The sequence below is a fragment of the Manis pentadactyla genome, chromosome 5 (genome assembly GCF_030020395.1).
Source record: "Manis pentadactyla isolate mManPen7 chromosome 5, mManPen7.hap1, whole genome shotgun sequence".
Classification (NCBI taxonomy): domain Eukaryota; kingdom Metazoa; phylum Chordata; class Mammalia; order Pholidota; family Manidae; genus Manis; species Manis pentadactyla.
The window spans coordinates 34,459,513-34,475,383 of NC_080023.1; the positions used below are offsets into that span (position 1 = coordinate 34,459,513).

At 41.3% G+C, this 15,871-nt stretch overlaps 1 protein-coding gene across 1 annotated transcript; it reads left to right on the forward strand.

The window, feature by feature from the left end:
- Window positions 1–1,719: 1,719 nt before the first annotated feature.
- On the forward strand, window positions 1,720–14,745 carry UCHL1 (ubiquitin C-terminal hydrolase L1). The gene is made up of 9 exons (XM_036908558.2): window positions 1,720–1,844; window positions 1,961–1,972; window positions 2,387–2,515; window positions 5,151–5,301; window positions 7,257–7,342; window positions 7,420–7,467; window positions 8,272–8,338; window positions 9,227–9,285; window positions 14,308–14,745. The coding sequence occupies exons 1-9, from the start codon at window positions 1,812–1,814 to the stop codon at window positions 14,392–14,394; spliced, it is 672 nt and encodes a 223-aa protein (XP_036764453.1). The 5' UTR covers window positions 1,720–1,811; the 3' UTR covers window positions 14,395–14,745.
- Window positions 14,746–15,871: the final 1,126 nt, after the last annotated feature.

The window sequence follows — 15,871 nt, forward strand, 5'->3', positions numbered from 1 at the left end:
TTACTTCCTTTGGGAAGCCTTCTCGCTCCCCTACCCTATGTTACACGCTCCTGAGTTCTATTCCTTTTCACATCACTCTTATTGGCATAAGCTCCATAAGGGAAGTTTTCATATTTATTGTGTTTACTTTTGTACTCCCAACTGTAAGCTAAGTGCCCATCACACAGAAGGTGCTTAATCAGTATTTGGTGAATAAATGAAGTAAATTGGGATGTATGTAATATACCTCTGTCTAAAGGCAAGAACTCACTTGACATAGCCAGATATTTTGTATTACTCATTTATCTTGATTTTCAAGTTGTCTTCTTTTAAAAAAATAACTTTTTTGAGTCATAATTTACATATCATAAAATTCATCCATTAAGTTAAAGACTACTGTTTTTTTCCCCTCATTTGCTGTGGGAGGGTCAATTTTCTGATGTTAAAAATGCAAAGAAAATATAAGTGGAATGAAGTGGGACCTTGGATAGATAATGGGCTCCCAGAAACCAATTTACCAGAGTTTTCTTCTGTTTTACTTTTCTACTGTGATCACAAACAAATTAACCTCCCTGAACCTCGAATTCCTATCTGTAAAATTGCACTAGTTATAGTTTCTTCATTGGATACCCTAAAGATTAAATGAGATAACATGCAAAAGCTCTGTTCCACTGATCCACTGTAGAGATAGTAAATCAAAAAATGTCGATTCCCTCTCTCCTCTATTAAGGTTGGACCCCTAAACAGTAGGACTATTCTTTCACCATCATTATTTTGTCCTGAGCATTTTTTTTAAAAAAAACCTTTTTGCTTCCTTACTATTCCTGCAAGTACCACTTCATTGTGAGGTTTAGCCTTCCTGGCACTATTCTTACAGATTTTTTAATTCATTCTTCAGCGTGTGCTTTTTCTCTCCACCTTTTGAATATGCTGGTAGGAAAAACAAACCCCACCTGAGATCATTAGAGAACAGTGCTTTCTTTAGTTGCTCATTCTTCTACACTGCGCGTATTCTATTGTGAACTCAGAATGTTATATTTCAAAGCCTCCCTTTCTATTAAGAATGCCTTTTCTTTTTACATCTTCTCGTTTAGAAATCGTAACCTGTCTTCTCCCTGGGTCTGTTTCCCAAAGTCTCCGACCGCCTCGCCTGCCTTCTTTGTGTGTTACATTCCGGTCGCATCCCCCAGGTTTCTACAGTTTCCCCAAGACCAACCAATTCTTCCCTGGGAGTCACATTACATCAGCATTACTAATGCCGTATCTGTTATATCCCAGACTATGTTTTATTCTAGGCAATCAATACAAAACGAATCTCGGTACTGGTTTGATTTAACATGGAGGATGAATTTCCAAAGGTCAAATGTAAACTGCTGCGAGATTTGGGAGACATACACTTATATTCATATTAAATATATACTTGTTGATTTATGGCGTTTTCTCAACGCTTCACAAACCCTGAGCTTTCGGGTAATTAGGATGGTAGAAAGGATAGGTTTCCAGAAACTTCGCAAAAAATTAGACTTCATCAACAGGACTGCTCCATAGACTCACCACCACCAACAAAACCCATCTCCAAACCACGAGATTAGCACACCCAAGTGAGACTGCAAGGTTTGGGGGTCCGGCCGTACCACTCCGCACTGCGCATGGGGGGATTCGTGCCCACTTGGCTGCGACTCACCGCTTTCCCCTGGCTTGGTTTTGCCCCTGCTCCCCCTGCGCAGGCACCTACAGTGCGTCAGGCCGGCGGTTTATAACGGCAGCCTGGGCGGCTCCGCTTGCTGTTTTTCCTCCTCTCTGGAGTGTGGTATTCGTGGCCGGGTGCAAAGATGCAGCTCAAGCCGATGGAGATTAACCCCGAGGTAAGCGTTCGGGGCACGGTTACCCGGGGAGCTCAGGTCTGAGGGGCAGTTTTCTCCAGGTAAACGTGTCTCTGACTGGCATTATTTTGTGTTTTCTCTTTATATTTGCCTTTCAGATGCTGAACAAAGTGAGTGGCGGCTCGCGTGGCCTTCGTCCCCTCCCCCAGGAGCGCCGAGGCGAAGGCAGGGACTCCTCGGGAGGCGGGGCCGATGCGCAGGGGGCGCCCTCCTGCTGCCCCTGGCGCGGCGGGGGGCGGGGAGGGTGACTTTGCGAAACCGGGCAGCGGCGTGATGAGGAGAACGCTGAGCCCAGATTTGGGCGCGGGCCGGAGCCCTCGAGGGCGTGGCGCGGACCGTGCGGACTCGGGTGCCCGGGCTTCGCGGGAGCCACGTGTGGGCCGCGCTTTGTGCTGTGTCATTGCGCCGGGCTGGGGGCGGGGCGGGGCCGGACTCCTCCCTGGCTTGGGTGGAGGCGCGCGCGGTGCAGGTGCCCGCGACTTGCCTGTCTCCGCGTGCCTGGCCGCCTTGTCTCTTCTCCGCAGGTGCTGGCGCGGCTGGGGGTCGCCGGCCAGTGGCGCTTCGCGGACGTGCTGGGGCTGGAGGAGGAGGCTCTGAGCTCCGTGCCGGCGCCTGCGTGCGCGCTGCTGCTGCTCTTCCCCCTCACGGCCCAGGTAGGGCGTGGGGCCCGGGATACGTGGGCTCCGACAGTGCGTGCTGCTCCCAAACCGGAGGTGTTGAGGACAGTGTAGACTCCTAGCTCTCCGCCTCTCTTGGCCCGGGCGCCCAGGTTGGCAGCACTGGAGGGAGGGACCCGCACTTTGTTGGTTTGGGGCTCTTGTTATAGAGCTTACTGCCTCCTCGTTCATCCATCCAGAATTGTCTTAAATTAGGAAGAGAAGCATCTTAACTCCATCATCCCAGTTATCCAGGGAAAGAATTCATCCTGTTAATGAGTTCACTTGAACCTAGGCTTTTCTGAGCCTTCCATTCCAAGGCAGAGCTGGTTCTTTCCCTTTAAGGGCTGTGACCTGTCAGGTTGTTTGGTTCTAAGATGGAGGGGGCAGGCTTGCCTAAACCACAGGAAACAATAGATTTTTTAATTCTCCACTTCCACTGCTTGGGTTTCTGGTGACTTAGGGGATTTTTCCTACCCCCTCCACTCCATGCAACGTGCACACATGGTTTTTAGCATCTTCTATGTGCTTTTTGAAAGAGCTTAATCATTTGTGTATGGTTTCTTTGTAGGAACTAACTTCCACCTCTGGGTATCCTCTTCTCTGACCTTGCAGTTAAATGAAATAGGTGGGCATTAGAGCAGTCTGGGAAACACCTTTTCATTTCCCTTTAGTTGGTCTTCCTACAAGTGTTCGTGGATGTATGTACCTCAAAGACTGAGCATCAGATATAAAAAGGTAGTTGGGACAATTGTTGTTTTGCAATGTGTGGAATCCTCCTAATTAGCATGATATTGTCTCCCATTTTGCTGTCAGTTGAGCCCTGATATGGAAGTGGTTGAAATTTGCTTTAGCAAGTCTTGGGGTATTAGTATTTAGGGCATCATTCCAAACACAGAGTGAGCTTCACTGAAGCACCATCCTAAGCCTGTGTATTCTAGAAGCATCCTCAGCATAAATTAAGCCCTATGAGAAGTTCCAGGTGGTCCTCCTAGTAGTGGGCTAAGTAGAGTGAGTAAAAAACACTATTAAATAAAGTCGTTAGGATAATCCCACTTATTTTTTTTGTTACTATTATTGCCAAAACATTTACTTAGGTAAAAACGGAGATGTCAGACAATTGCAAGTCAAATTAGCTTCCCAGTTGACCAGATCACAAGCAGTCTCTTCTCATCTGACCCTCCTTACAGAGCTTTCTTAGAGGAACCCTGATGACTGGGAGGTTTTGAGCAGCTTTCAGGCAGGGCCTCTGGGAGGCAGTGCTGCAGCACGTTCATCTTAAAAAAGCCCCGCTGGTCTTTAGCTGGATCAAGGTCTCTGGTTAGGTAACGTTCTGGTTTGAATGTTTTATATTTGAAAGAGCTGGATACTTACATCCTTCAGCTCCAGTTCAGTCTGTAAGATTTATTGAGCATCTGTTCTGCAAAACAAAACCACCTACTGGGCTGAACACTGAAGCAGATTCAAAGACAAGTTGAGGTATGTAGGTTGACTTCCAGACAAGCTAATGTTAATTCAGAAAGCATCTAATTTTGTCTAATTATGAAATCCTAAGCGAACCATTACTAAAACATTAAGTGATAATGAAATATTTACAGATGTTCCATGTTCAGGACCTCACTCAACCCTGAAGGGTGGTGCTATCCCATTAAGAGAAATTAGTCTAGAAAAGTGAAAGCAGTTAACAAAGTATCTCAAATCAAGGATCTGGTAAATAGATAATGCTAGAAGTTCCTAGTAGCTGGAATTCAGATTGATTTTATGGAAATTAGTGTTTCTGTAGCATTAGCACCCTGCTTTTAACTGGAAAATCATACCTATAAGGTCTTTAAGACTCATTAGTGAATGGTCCAGACAAGTCCACTAAGTTGCTATGCAAAAAGCTATTGGGTTCTTTGAGGAAAACTATTTTTAATCTCATTCATTTATCAGTCTATCCTTCCCTGCAAACAGCTAATCTGTCCTCAAATTGTATAGTTGGCAGGAACAAACAAGTGTAACATCTTTACTCTTATAGGATGAGAAATTTTTGGGAAATCACAGCCCAGCACCCTAGACCAATTGTCTTTCCTTTCTTAAAAAGGGTGAAAGAGTAGTTAATGTCTTTAAATTGCTCCTTTCAGCAGTTAAGGATTGTTTTGTTTTGGTTTTAGAAGAAAAGTATGCTGGGCCAGAACAGAGGTGGTGGAACTTTAAAGAATAGTTAGGTAGAAACAGGCTGGTGTCTTTATTGGGTGTTAAGTTGACCAGAGCTTGATTGGGATGCCCCTGTGAAGTACAGTCATTGCTGCTCTTACAAAGGAAGAAATGATAGTGTCTCCTTTTCTGACTTGAGGATGCCATCCACTTTCAGCTAGGAGGTTGCGGTGGTGTCTAGACAAAGCCTTGGACAATATCCAAGGCCATTACTGCACTGCAGCATCAGTGTGGAGTCTCAGGACCTCCCAGAACCCCACAGGCTGGTGTGGGCATGGGAGGCAGACAGTCCATTCTCTGGGTGTTGGCCAGCATCTAGAATCAGCCCACATATCCCATTTGTATTTCCATTTAGGTGGTAGAACTTGCTGTGCTGCCATCTGTTATTTTTATATCTCAGAATGAAAATGCAAATAACTATTTTTTACAATTACAGCATGAGAACTTCAGGAAAAAACAGATTGAAGAACTGAAGGGACAAGAAGTTAGTCCTAAGGTGTATTTTATGAAGCAGACCATTGGGAATGCCTGTGGGACCATTGGACTTATACACGCAGTGGCCAATAATCAAGACAAACTGAAGTTTGGTAAGTGTGGATTTTGAGGCTAGTCATCCCCTAGGTGACCCCTAGGTAACTATACTTCATTCCAACCCTCCAAGGATCTGTTCAGTTATTACCATAAATTTTCTTGAAACCTACTTAACCCAGTGTAATCAGTGGGTATGAATTCTGTTTGTTTTTTTGAGGGAAGGAAACTCATTTTCCAAGAAGCACGGTTTGGCTTCTTGCACTTGGAAAGGAAGAGTTAGTGATACACAGTTTTGTGTTGCCTCTTTGCATATGCTTTTCCATTTGCAGACAGCAAATTGTCAGGATTCTCACGTGCTCCTATTCATTTCTCAGCAGTTCTGAAGAATTAGAGATGATGGGGAGCTGTAAAATTTCAACAGCTAGGACTTGGCTTTAATAATGGTCTGTGTCTCATAAGTAACCGGATAACCACAACAGCCTAGAGCAGCTGGACACAGGTGGCATGGAAGTTCCTGCAGCAGGTTGAGACCTTGAAGGGTCCAGCTGTGAGCAGTCAGGTCAGGGGTTTCATCTCAGCTCTGATGGGTGCTGTGGAGGATATAGCAGAAATGAGTCTTAGTCCTGAAGCTGATCAGTGTCACATTTAAAAGCATTAAAATAAAATATTTGAAGTACATGTCATTATATATGTTAGGCCAAGGGTTGGTCAGCAAACTTAAAAGGCCAGAGTAAATCTTGTAGGCTTCGAGAGGGCCATGTGGTGTCTGTTTTTGTAGTGCAGAATCAACCATAGATAAGAGGTAAATCAATGGATGTGGCTGTGTTCCGGTAAAACCTTATTTACAGAAATACTTGTGGTTAGTAAGTTGGCCAGCTCCTCATTTAGACAATGGGTGGGGGTGGCTAGGAACTGAGTAATAGTCACACTATTGCTTATAGCAGGTCAAATACTTTTCTTTTTTAAATAAGGGAAGTGTGGCCAAGACTCCATTTCTGGTATACTTTGAGGGGGCAGGTGGGGAAGGCTTGTCTGGCCATAAAGATCCGTATCCTTTAGGAGCTGCTTTTTCAGATACTGGCTTGATTGAGCCATATTAAGAAGTTGTAGCTTGATCCTTTATATTTCTTCTGCAGTAAGTCTGACATTATTTGGAATACTGTGTTCCTGAGGTCAGCAGAGATACTGTAACTCTTGAAATCATGGTCGTGATAGTGCCAAAGACTTAATTTGAGTCACAGTCCTCCTCTTAAAGTTAAGGGGATTCCTATTACTTGAAAATTTTGAATGGTCACCATTTAATTTCATCTTTTTAAATTTAGAGCTGCAAGTTCAAATTGATGTCTTTTGAAATATAAGTTGCTCTTGCTCTAGTCAGTGGCTCCCAGACTATCTGCACTGAGAAGCAGCAAAATGCTTATACCACCTGTCAGCTGGTCATTCATCTCTAGGCCAGGGTATTAGGCTCCTTACATTTCTTTTTAAGATCTAAGTTACGGTGTATCTGGGTCACTATTACCAAGATTTGCGTTTTCCACCCTGAAATAAAAAATCTTGGTTTGAGAACTGTCATGAAATTAGAATGTTATTGCTGCATAACATATACAATAAACATTAATTGCACATTTCTAGATGTTCCTGCCTTTATAGCACTAAAAAATCTCACGTTACAAATAGGTTAAGTGCTAAAACAAAGGTGCTAAGATATTGGAGAGATGAGAGTGAGGTGGGAGGTTAAAGGGTCAGGTGGCAGGGAAGAGACAGGAGAGGGCTTGGCACACTAGAGGACAGAGATCTCTGGCTTGTATGCTGTGAGAAGGGAATGGTTGGAAGAAGAGGCTAACAAAGGAGGGACCCCCATCCACATTCTACAGACCATAGTAAAGATTCAGGTTCTAAACACAACCAGCTGTGCAACAGCTTACATCAGCAAAAGTGTGCACCCGTTTGCTTTGTTTTATCTGTATTAATGTGTGTGTTTTGTTGTTGTTTTGTTTTTTTTTTTTTGAAGAGGATGGGTCGGTCCTGAAACAGTTTCTTTCTGAAACGGAGAAGTTGTCCCCTGAAGACAGAGCAAAGTGCTTTGAAAAGAATGAGGTGCGAAGAGAACTTCCAGAGTATTGCTTCCAATACCTCTGGAGGTTTTTGTGCTAATTGTCCTCTTTTCTCTACAGGCCATTCAGGCAGCCCATGATGCTGTGGCGCAGGAGGGCCAGTGTCGGGTAAATGCAAACATGTATCAGGGCCATGCTGCCCAGGCACCACCTGTGTTTCCCCTCATACGGGAACCCAGTAAATGTTTCCCCCCAAGGCCAATTAACACTAGAAAATTCTAACAGAATAATGCTTTGGCCAGACCTGTTCATAAAAACGGCTCTTCAGAAATCTAGTTGGCAGTTGATACAGTCTTGAGTAAATTCATACTGATAGTATTCTGTTTAGATCCAGATGAGTCTCACAGTGAGTAACATCCCTCCTGTAATTCAGCACTTCAAAAACTCCAATCACAGATTCTTGGAGAGAGTAAGATAGATCAGCAAGGATTGACAATCTCAGGAAAGCTTAAATATATTCCTAATCTGAAGAGAGCCTTCAAGTCAATTGTTAATTAGATGTAAATCAGTGCTGGTGCCTTTGTAACTAGTTGGATCTGCCACTTTCTAGTTTGAGCTTAGGGAGGTTCTCTTCCTCCCCCAGCATTAGTATTCTCCTCAGTAAAGAGCAAGTCGTAGAGTTCTGACAGTTGCAGTATATTTACATTGTTTTATAAAAGGGTCTATGTAGGAAATATATAAATATTAGCTATAATATAATATAAGCAGTTTAAGCATATTATGCTTAGTGAATTTATTAACAAATTAAGTTTTGCTTATAAAATAATCATTGCAAATAAACATGTTATATACTTTAGACTTACACAGTGTTGTTTGTCAGTTATAACTCAGTAAAGCTGAAGGAAAATTTTTAAATGCAGAATTATAGTACAATAAAATACTTAACTTTCAAAAACATTTTACTCTCTTCAGGTAGATGACAAAGTGAACTTTCATTTTATTCTGTTTAACAACGTGGATGGCCACCTCTACGAACTTGGTATGTTTCCCTTTTGGAATCCAGTAGAGTGTTACACATTCTTTCAGACATGATTCCTCTTACAGTATTAATGTGTGACTTTCTGGCCCTTAATAATATCTTTATGAGGCCAGACCAAGGTGTTCTCATGGGGGCACTTAACTATTTATTATACCCAGGAATCCTCCCCACCCCCACCTCCTTTAGGCAACTGACTGTAGAATGGAAGGCTTTAGTCACAAACCAATAAAGATAATAGATTTGTACCAGTTCAAGGCATATGTGTGCAGATTTTTTTTCATGCCTTCCAATGTAGAGACCAATAGAGGGTCTCTAGCACCATTTTTTCCAGACAAGGAATACTTTTGGAAAAAGGTACATGCCTAAATATGACCTTATTTGTGTAAAAATAATTTGGACATTTTGGGGTAACTTCTGTTAGCTGGTATATGGCAACAAGAAAGATATCCATCTTGTAGAAGTCATCCCCTTTGTATTAATGGAGAAACATTTGTGGCTGTGTTTATTCAGTCAAGACATTACCTCTGGGTAGAGGAGCAAAGGATACTTGGGGACAGTCAGCAGCCATTGAGCAAATAAAATCTCTGGAGCCCCTCTTGCCTCCACGTACCTCAGAGATGGCATCTGACTTGCTCTATGGTCCTTCTCAAGAGATGGGACAAGACCCCGTCTGTTAGGGTAGCTAGATTGGGCTTGTTTGTAGATTAGAATCACGTGGGTGAGTATTTAAGAACACTTGAATCTCATTTCCACCTGATTGCTCCATAACCAGCCTGCCTTTTGTGGAGTGGTAGTGGCATTTGGAAGACCTAAAACTTCCCGTTAGGCTGGGCGAGCAGAGTTGGCAGAAAATGCAGAGAAAATTGAAAAGCCTGGCTTCTGTTACAGATGGACGAATGCCTTTTCCAGTGAACCATGGCACCAGTTCAGAGGCCTCGCTGCTGCAGGTAATCTTTGGAATCCATCTCTACTAGGGCCCATGTTTATTGAGCCAAGTTGTCTTCTAAAATGCTAACACTTTTTCAGTACAGCCAGCACCAATCACCTGGGTTAATAGCAGTCTTTACAGCTTAAAGATTGTTTTAGTAATTCTATCTACCTTAATTTATAGCAAATGGTTTTAAACAGAATCCTTCAGAGCAGTGCTGACTAATCTGTATTGTATGCTGTCTTTAGCCTGTGGTTAGAATTAGCCTGAAAGCCACTGCTGTACATCCTTGTGGGATTAGGGTGACCATTGTCCTCTTGTCAGATTGTATTGTAGGTAATGACTCAAGGAACAGCAATCTGAGCCTTTCTTAATCCCTCAGACTGCTGGATTTGGGTCGGTCTTGTAGGTAGTATACTATGGATTCTGATCAGGCAGATCATTTCAGGAGTTCTTCCGACAAGAACTTTAAAATCCAGGAGGAACACTGTACCAAGTGACTACCGAAATCTCTTAATTAGTTGATAGACCTGCCCTAGGCCCCTCCACCCTAAAAATGAGTCTCTAGAGTTGAATCAGTGTACTGTTACAAAGGAAAGTTGCTTAATTGTGATAAAACAAAAAATGCTACTGAGGTATAACTGCTGCATTTGTAGTAGTAACAGCTAATCTTTTTTGCTAAGTGATGTGTGCAGACCAGGGATTGGCAAAATTTTCCTGTAAAAAGCCAGGGAGAAAATACTTGTCTTTCTGTGGCATGTGGCTCTATGGCAAGTAGAGGCATTCATTGGGGGTGTTGTGGGCTCCAATCCAGACCACCACAATCAAGTAGACACCACAATAAAGCGAGTCAAATGAATTTTTTGGTTTCCCAGGACACACAAAAGTTCTGTTTACACTATACTGTAGTCTACTAAGTGTGCAGTAGCCTTATTATGTTTAAAACAATGTATATACCTTAATTTAAAAAGATTTTATTGCTAAAAAATGCTGACCATTGTCTGAGCTTTTAGGGAGTCGTCATCTTTTTGCTGGCAGAGGATCTCGCCCCAGTATCAGTGGCTGCTGACTGTTCAGAGTGGTGGTATTAAAGGTTGGGGTGGCTGTGGCGATTTCTTAAAGTAAAACAATAAAGTTTGCTGCATTGATTGACTTTCAATTTCTCTGTAGTGTGGGATGTTGTTTGATAGCATTTTACCCACAGAGAACTTTGAAAATCAGTCCTCTCAAATGCTGACACTACTTTTATCAGCTAAGTTTATGTAAAATTCAAAATCCTTTGTTGTCATTTCAGCAGTCCTCATAGCATCTTCCCCAGGAGTAGCTTCCATCTCAAGAAACCACTTTCTTTGCCCTTCTGTAAGAAGCAACTCTATCGGTTCAAGTTTTAACACAAGGTTGCAGCAGTTCAGTCACATCTTCAGGCTCCAATTCTAATTCTAGTTCTCTTACTATTTCTACCATATGTGCGGTTTAGTTACTTCTGCCACTAATTCTTGAGCCCCTGAACTTCATCCAAGAGGTTGGAATCAACTTCCAAATTCCTATTCATGTTGATATTTTGACCACTTCCCATAAATCACAGATGTTCTTAATGGCCTCTAGAATAGCAAATACTTCCCAGAGGTTTTCAGTTGACTTTGTCCAGATCTATCAGAAGAATCATAATCTGTGGCAGCTATAGTCTTATAAATGTATTTCTTAAAGAATAAGTCTTGAAAGTTGAAATGACTCCATCATTCGTGGGCTGCAGAATGGATGGTGTGTTAGCAGTCATGAAAACAGCATGAATCTCTTTGTCAATCCCATCAGAGCTCTTGAATGGCCAGGTGCATTGCGCATGTCAGATTTTGAAAGCAATCTTTTTTTTCTGAGCAGTATGTCTCAACAGTAGGCTTAAAATATTCAGTAAGCCATGTTGTAAAGAGATGTGTTGTTATGCAGGCTTTGGTCCATTTATAGAGCACGAGCAGAGTAGATTTAGCATATTCTTAAGGACCCTTGAACTTTTAGAATGGTAAAGGAGCCTTGGCTTCAACTTAAATTCACCACGTGCCTTAGCCCCTAACGAGAGTCAGCCTGTCCTTTGAAGCCAGGCACTGACTTCTCTCTAGTTAATGAGAGTCCTAGATGGCATCTTCCAGTAGAAGACTGTTTTGTCTACACTGAAATTTGCTATTTAGTGGAACCACCTTCATTCATTTTCTTAGCTCAGTTCTCTGGGTAACTTGCTGCAGCTTCTACATCAGCACTTGGTGCTTCACTTTGTACTTTATCATTACAGAGACAGCTGTTTTCCTTAAACCTCATGAAGCAACCTCTACTAGCTTTCAGCTTTCTTCTGCAGCTTCCTCACCTCTCTCAGCCTTCACTGAATTAAAGAGAGTTAGGGTCTTGCTCTGGATTAGGCTTTGACTGAAGGGAATGTTGTGGCTGGTTTGATCTTCTATCCAGACCACTCAGATTTTCTCCATATCAGCAATAAGTCTGTTTCACTTTCTTATTTTTGTGTTCACTGAAGTAGCATTTTAATTTCCTTCAAGAAATTTTTTTTCTTCTTTGTATTCACAACTTGGCTAATACTTAGGCCAAAAGGCAGGCCTTTTGTGCCAGTCTCAGCTTTCAACATGCCTTCCTCACTAAGCTTAATCATTTCTAGCTTTGGGTTGAAAGTGGGAGATCTGTGCCTCTTCCTTTCACTTGAACACTTAGAAGACATTGTAGGGTTATTAACTGGTGTAATTTCAGTTATTACTATGTCTCAGAATAGGGAGGCAGGCCCAAGGAGAGGAAATAAGGGGGTAACAGCCAATTAAGTTAACCATCTTATATGGGTGAGGTTTGTAGTATCCCCAAACCATTAAAATAGTAACATCAAAAATCACTGATCACAGATCACAGTAATGATAATAATGAAAAAGTTTGAAATACTGTGAAATTACCAAAATGTGACATAGTCGCAAAGTATGCAAATGCTCTTGGAAAAATGGTACTGATAAGACTTGTTTGATAGTGGGTTTGCCACAAACCTCCCAGTTGTAAAAAAAAACAGTATCTGCAAAGCATAATAAAGTGAAGCTCAATGAAATGAGTTTTTCCTGTCTTCAGTTCTGTTCCACCTCTAAAGCAGTCCATAGACAATGTCTAATGAATGTGTGTGGCTGTGTTCCCCTAAAACTTTATTCACAAACATAATCAGCAGGCTGGTTCAGCCCACTGCCGGCAGTTTGCTGAACTCTGTGCTAGATGTTGTTCTAAGTGACATATCTTTTACAGAATTCTTTTAATGAGGCTATGTATGAGGTAGGTATTCACATTTAACATGTGAGGAAACAGGTACAGAGCTTAAGTGATGCCCAAGGTCACTGATTTAAATGGCAAAACCACGGTTCCTATCTGGATGGTATTAGCCATTGAACTGCCTTCCTATATAATAGACCTATCTTTGGAGACCTGATAACCTCAAGGTACTAATGGACCAAATTATGCCTCTGCAAGAGGGAGGGTCACTTTCTCTAGTTAGCTGTCAGAGATATCTGAGATCAGGTAGAACTCATTCTTGAATATACACAGGAAATATTTAAGTAGTAATACTCAATGAGAGACCTAGAGAGGCAGGATGTAGGGGCTTGCATGAGAGTCAGAATTTACTGATGGTAGGATAAGAACAGAGGTGCAGAATTTCTGCTTATAACTCATTTGGGGCAAAGACTCTGGTCCTTCTAATAAAGCTCTAAGATACATACTAACTAGCTTATGTGTAAAACACTGCACTAATGCCATTAAATGTGCCTCACATAGGATACCTAAAACTTACTTGAATAGAATTTATAAGGTGTGTAGGAGATAAGACTTTTTGTTTTTAAAAAAATTAGAAACTTCTAATTAAAATCTCATTGAAGATTAAGTGATTATACTAGCATCTTAGTGAAAAATCTTATCCCGAGTAAGGCTGGTTCTATTTGGTTAAAAATTTTTTAGGTTGTCTGAACTATATACTAAATTATTGTTAAACTGATAAGAAAATATATAAACTTATTCCAGTTATCCTAAGCTTGCATTAGGTCCCTGCTCATTGTCTTGTGTACGAGATGGCTATTCTATTTAGAGACACATCCTTCATATTAATTCAACACCATGGGCACTACAGGAAAGTCGGTTTGGGGCAAATTCTGGAATACTGATATATTAAAAATTCTGTTAGAAGAATAAAAGATAGATGTCTGTCTGGATCCCCTCTAGTTTTACAAGTTCTAAAGCAGGAACAAAACCCTGGTGTATGATGCTTTTTAAGAGTGAAACTCATTTTGGAGTTGGTCATTTCTAGATTTGGTTTCCCATGACTGCTCTATGTCATGGAGTGTTCCTTATCCTCTTAAAGGTCTTATGTATGGTTTGGGGAGTTTTCTACTGGATTTTTTTACAAATTGAATAGAGTGATACATATAATCCCAAGGCATTTAAACCCTAGAATTTGGTAAATAACACTGGGATAAAATTTCAGTTACCAGTCTTTGTAATCTAGGTCTTAGAAATAGTAGTACACGTCACTGTCCTGTAAAATATCTAAGAATCCGTCACTTCTCTGTACCTGGAATACCAGGTGTTTAATCTTTAAGGCTGTTTTGGGAAATATTTCTTTGGAAGAATGTTTACTCTGGGAATTTCTAAATTAGGGAATTGTTCTCTTGGGCCCTCTGAAGGGAGAGAAACTGATTTTCTATCTTGTTTTAATTTGAGCAAAAGAACGTTAACAGTGTGCTTTCTTGTCACAATCGGACATAAGGTGGGAGAAGCACAGCATTTGATGACAATATAATGAAAGAATCAAAGCTTCTAATGTCAGACATGTGACACGGGTCCCTGTCTTTATTGTCACCTGATTTCCCCCCCCCCTTAAGCCAGCCCCAATTTTTTAGTTTAATGGGAGGTTTAGCACTGATCAGGGTGAATTTTGAACATTAATAGGCTCCACTGGTACTTTTGAAACTTTCCTTTTGAGCTGCAGTGGTTTGGATATTAATGAAATTCCTCCTTTCAGGATGCCGCCAAGGTCTGCAGAGAGTTCACGGAGCGTGAGCAAGGGGAAGTCCGCTTTTCTGCTGTGGCCCTCTGCAAGGCAGCTTAATGCCCTGTGGGAAACACAGCCTGCTCCCCTCCTCCCCTCCCTTCAGCGTGAAATATGTCTTGTGCAGTGTAACAACTTCAGTACTTGCAGAGCTCAGCTGTTCTCCTTTGGTTCTGCTGATCTGCTCTCACCCTCACCCACACCCAAGCGCTAGCAGAGCTCAGCTAGCTGTCCATCAAGCAGACTTGGGTGTAAGCTTTAGACAGTGGAGCATTTTCCCCCATTGTATGTCTTGTACCTCAATATCTCATGCTTTAAACAGCTCCTTCAGTTTGTGTCTGTAAGTTAAGACCTTGGATGTGGTTTGTTTGTCCTTAAAAGAAATAAAAGTTTATTGCTGATAAGAGATAAGCCTAAACTGGTTTTCATTTTTTCTTTTACCTTCCCTTCAATATATGTTGTTATTTTTGTAGTACTCTGTTTATGTCTTCCATATAAACAACTCATACAATAGCAGGTAAGAGAATCACCGTGAAAATACTATTGGTTCAGTGTGTCTCAACTTTTTTCTGTACATTTATATTACTGTGCATACTTGGGGGCTTAAAAATATTCCTTAAATACTTCATTTTTTAGTACAATTTTAGACTTAACAGATAATTGAGAAGATAGCAGAGTTCCCATGTACTTCTCATCCATTTCCCATTTTATATCTTATGTAAGATGCTCCATATTGGGATTTATTTAATGTTTTTCTCATAATTAGACTGGGGTTATGAATTTTGGAGGAGGAAGACCACAGAGGTAAGATGCCATTTTCACCACATATAAAGGGTACATACTGTCAACATGACTTGTTGCTGTTGCTACTGACCTTGGTCACTTGGCTGAGGTGGCATTTGTCAAGTCTCCCATTGTAAATTTGTGTTTTTTATTCCCCCTCCTTCCACATGAGACTCCTTGGAGGGAAGTCTGCACAGCCCATGCTTTTAACAGTAGCGAGTTATGCTCTAGAGAGTGGAGTATCTAAATTCTTTGATACTCTGCAAGGGAGATTGTCTCTCCCTTATTTATTCAGTCATTTATATCAGCATAAATACAGGGATATTAATTTTAAATTCTGGGTTATAATCCAGTACTACATTTTGTCACTCAAATTGTTCTGGCTTTAGCCATTGAGAACTCTGTTGGCTCCTGTGTCCTCTTCATGTACAATCAGTGTAGTTCTTAAAAAGTTTTTAGCAATACCTCATTTTCCAGAAATCAGGGTCCATTTTTTTAAACAAATGTCTGCCATTTGTCATTAAGCCTTATAGGTAAGGATACATTAATACGTAATTTATAGGCTTGCATTAAAGATTGACATTTATTCTTAATAATTGATACTTGGATATAACAGTCCCTCTCTACCAGAATTATGGGTAGTGGGGGAGAAACCCCATGCACTTAGTGTGATCTTCCCAGAAGAGCTTTATCCTGTCTGTTGCCATGAGTTCAGATGATTTAGGTCTCACTAAGCTTAAAATTTTTAGCTCTG